Below are 3,357 nucleotides of genomic sequence, written 5' to 3' on the forward strand. Positions count from 1 at the left end.
CTACCTCATATTCCTTTTCCTCCTGTCTCCTCTTTATTATCCATTCATTTAGCAGACCTTTGTAACCAATGCTCTTACCCTCTTGCAGTTTGATGGAGAGCAAGGAGAGCACTTCCAGCAACAGGCGGCAGAATTTATTCGGATGCAGGGTATAGCTTTAGAGAACCTTAAACAGAAGCAGAAGAGAGATCAGAGACTCTCAGCATTCCTCCAGGAGCAAGAAAACAACCCAGCATGCCGAAGACTTCAACTCAAGGATATGCTGCCTGCGGGCTTCCAGAGGTTATCAAAGGTAACTGATAAGCCGGGTGATACAAGGGGAGGGAGGTGAAAAACTGTGAGGGAGAAATGGGTTTTAGTGTGGGCGATGGTCAGACCTTTGGCAAGAGGATATGATAAAAAAAAGAAAAAAAGAAAAAAAAAAGTTACTGGAAGACATTCATTTGTTGGTTGAGGTAGTTTAGAGAAGCAAGGGAAAGTTGTACTTTTTATTTTCTTTTTTCATTTTCTTTTCCTTCTTCAAAAATTAGATAATTTTGTGGTTTTAGAAGTAAGTGGAGCTGAGGACAATAGCATTTGACATTATAAAATGTGCCCTCTATTGATTTGAGGCTTCTGGGAGAAATGGAACGTAGGGTAAAGTAAAGATCAGAAGTGGAATGTATTCCTCACTGTATATCATGAAGGTCATTTAGGCTGAGGGAAACTTAATGTTTTTAGTTTTTTTATGCAATATTGTACTTTAGGAGATATTTCTCAAACAGAATATAACTTAGCTTTTATATATATTTTGTAAACTTGTTTCCTAATTATATGTATAAGTGTAGCATGTCAACTTAGATTATAATACACAACTTAGCATTGTAGAAACTTTTATAAGACTTATCATGGATATGCAGATTGTAAAGGCCATGAGTGATTTGGCATCTGTGGGGATTTTATTTTTATTTTTTTTATTGTTATTTCTAAGTGTAATTAATTTAGGGTTCATGTCAATATTTAACTTAGTGTTTCGGACGTTTATATACTAGTTATGATAACTAGCCTTGCTTGAAACATTGTGTCTTTGAAATGATATGTATACATTTTTCTTTCTGTCTTTCTTACACTCATCTAGAGACCTGAGAATCTCTTTCTTCTTTTATGAAGGTATAGAATAAGATGAAACTAACTCCTTTCTTTTTCATTTTCTTACAGTACCCTTTACTGATTGAGTCTCTATTAGCATATACTGACAGTAACAAACAACCTGAAGAATATGAACAAATCTCTCGATCTCTGGAAAGATCAAAGGAGATTCTAGCCTATGTAAATGCCGCAGTTCAGGAAGCAGAAAATAACCAGAAACTAAGTGAGATACAACGGAGACTTGACCAATCATCGCTTGCAAAGAACAAGCATGGACACTCTGATGAGTTAAGAGGCGTAAGTACTAGCATTACTGCCTTTTTGTCTTGATATTATGTGGAGATGTGTCAATTCTGAGATGTGAGCCTATACCAATAATGATGCCAGTACCCACTATATAACCTATGCCATCATCTATTATGAATTATTGGTGGATGCTGGTACATGTTTTATATGAATATTGTGTCTGTAGTTAAGAAAAATTTAGAGCTACTTTAATTTGAACTTGGAATAAGAAAAATTTACACAAATGTTACTTTAGGAAATTAAAATTTCAAAAGATTGAAATGGTCCGATCAAAATTGAAGAAACATATTTGTTCATGACCTTTTACCCGAGTCAGTGATGGTTGAGCTGAGGACAGTATCTAAGATATCAGCCACCAAGCATACCCGTGGGAATTACTTTCCTTGACTATGTCAATCCTGTTATGTGAATGATAAGTCTTTGGAAAGACTTGAAAAAGAGTTTCGTATTGAATTTAACCACAAAACCAAGACTTGTCGGAATTATATACAAAGTAAAATAGAAAAATTTGGGAGTATTGGCAATATTTTCAGCTTGCTAATGCCAATAGTAATACTAAAAGAAAATGCTGCTACTGTTTATGATGCTGATGCTATTGACACAACTCATTTATCATGATTAAGATGTTTTAAATTGAAGTAGCAGACAAAATTTTATATACATATTTCATTTATTTTATTTTGAGATATGTAGTTGTTTTTTATTTCAAGTGGTTAAAGTACTTGAAGGATTAAATGTTTGGAGTTACTCAAAATGTTTATTTTTTAGCATTGATACATCACAGTAATAATCATTGGTTTCTGCATTTTCCCTTATATTTTACTCTTTAATTACTTTGCTTGTGTTTATCAGGATGATGAGTGAGGAGAAAAGAATTTGAAGAATTCATACTTATAGGGAGACAGAAAGTGGGTGTGCTGAAAATAGCCTAACAAAATATCCTAATATTTAATTTTTTTTTTTTTTTTCTGATTTTTTTTTTTTTTTTTTTTTTTTTTATCATATTTGACGACAAGACTTTTTTTTTTTTTCTTGATGCTACAGATGATCAAAGCATTTTAGTTTTTGTTTAACCACATTATTAGAGAACCATCTGTAAGTTTTTCATGCAGTGAGTGAGTTCAGATATCTAAATGGGGTTGTTTTCTGATAAATTTATTGTCTGATTGATATTGATACGGTATTGGATAAGAATTTTGGTAATTGGTGAAGAGTTAATTTACAGCAGCTAAATTCACTGAATCTAAACTAAAGGAGAAGTTGTTTGAATAATTAATCAGACAGATTCAGTACCAGGAAAAGGAGTGAAGAATGATCATTGTCCATATTGAAAGTATTTTACTTAGCACCATGTAAGTCATTGAATGATACAATATGAGAAATAAGAAATTGACATAAAAAGGGTTCCATGACAGTCAGCGCATATAGGTCTTATTCCAGTAAGGGAGTATGGAATTGGGCCTTATCTTATGGATGGGGACACACCCACCATTTAGATAACAATCCTCTCCTCCAGTTCACTTGTTCATGGCAAAGAGGGTGTCATTAATGTCCCCTTTTAAATAGTGTTGAAAGTAGCTCGAGCAGCATCTGTGTATTCCAAATCCTGCTTAAAAGTATCATCCGATTTTCTCTTTCCTCAACAGAATCTGGACCTAACTAAACACAAGCTCATTTATGAGGGTCCTTTGACCTGGAGAATTGCCAAGGGTCAGAAGAATATAGATCTTCATGTACTTCTTCTAGATGAGTTTATAGTTCTTCTACAAAAAGCAGATGACAAATATATTTTGAAGAACCACTCCATCAACAAGTCACTTGGGAAGGACGACAACAAATTGACTCACTCTCCGATCATCAAGTATGGACCATCAATGCTCTTCCGAGCTGTGGCAACAGGTAAGGCAGTGATTAGGTTTGATT

The 3,357-nt window shown here is 34.0% G+C and overlaps 1 protein-coding gene across 1 annotated transcript in view; it reads left to right on the forward strand.

Annotated features, from left to right (window-relative positions):
* Positions 1 to 3,357, forward strand: part of RhoGEF2 (Rho guanine nucleotide exchange factor 2) — a gene marked incomplete in the record, with an annotated part of 241,503 nt that overhangs the window by 217,133 nt on the left and 21,013 nt on the right. The window contains 3 exon segments of the mRNA XM_070144706.1: positions 89 to 292; positions 1,198 to 1,425; positions 3,081 to 3,333. Coding sequence (XP_070000807.1) covers positions 89 to 292; positions 1,198 to 1,425; positions 3,081 to 3,333 — 685 coding nt within the window.

The sequence above is a fragment of the Penaeus vannamei genome, chromosome 32 (genome assembly GCF_042767895.1).
Source record: "Penaeus vannamei isolate JL-2024 chromosome 32, ASM4276789v1, whole genome shotgun sequence".
Taxonomy (NCBI): domain Eukaryota; kingdom Metazoa; phylum Arthropoda; class Malacostraca; order Decapoda; family Penaeidae; genus Penaeus; species Penaeus vannamei.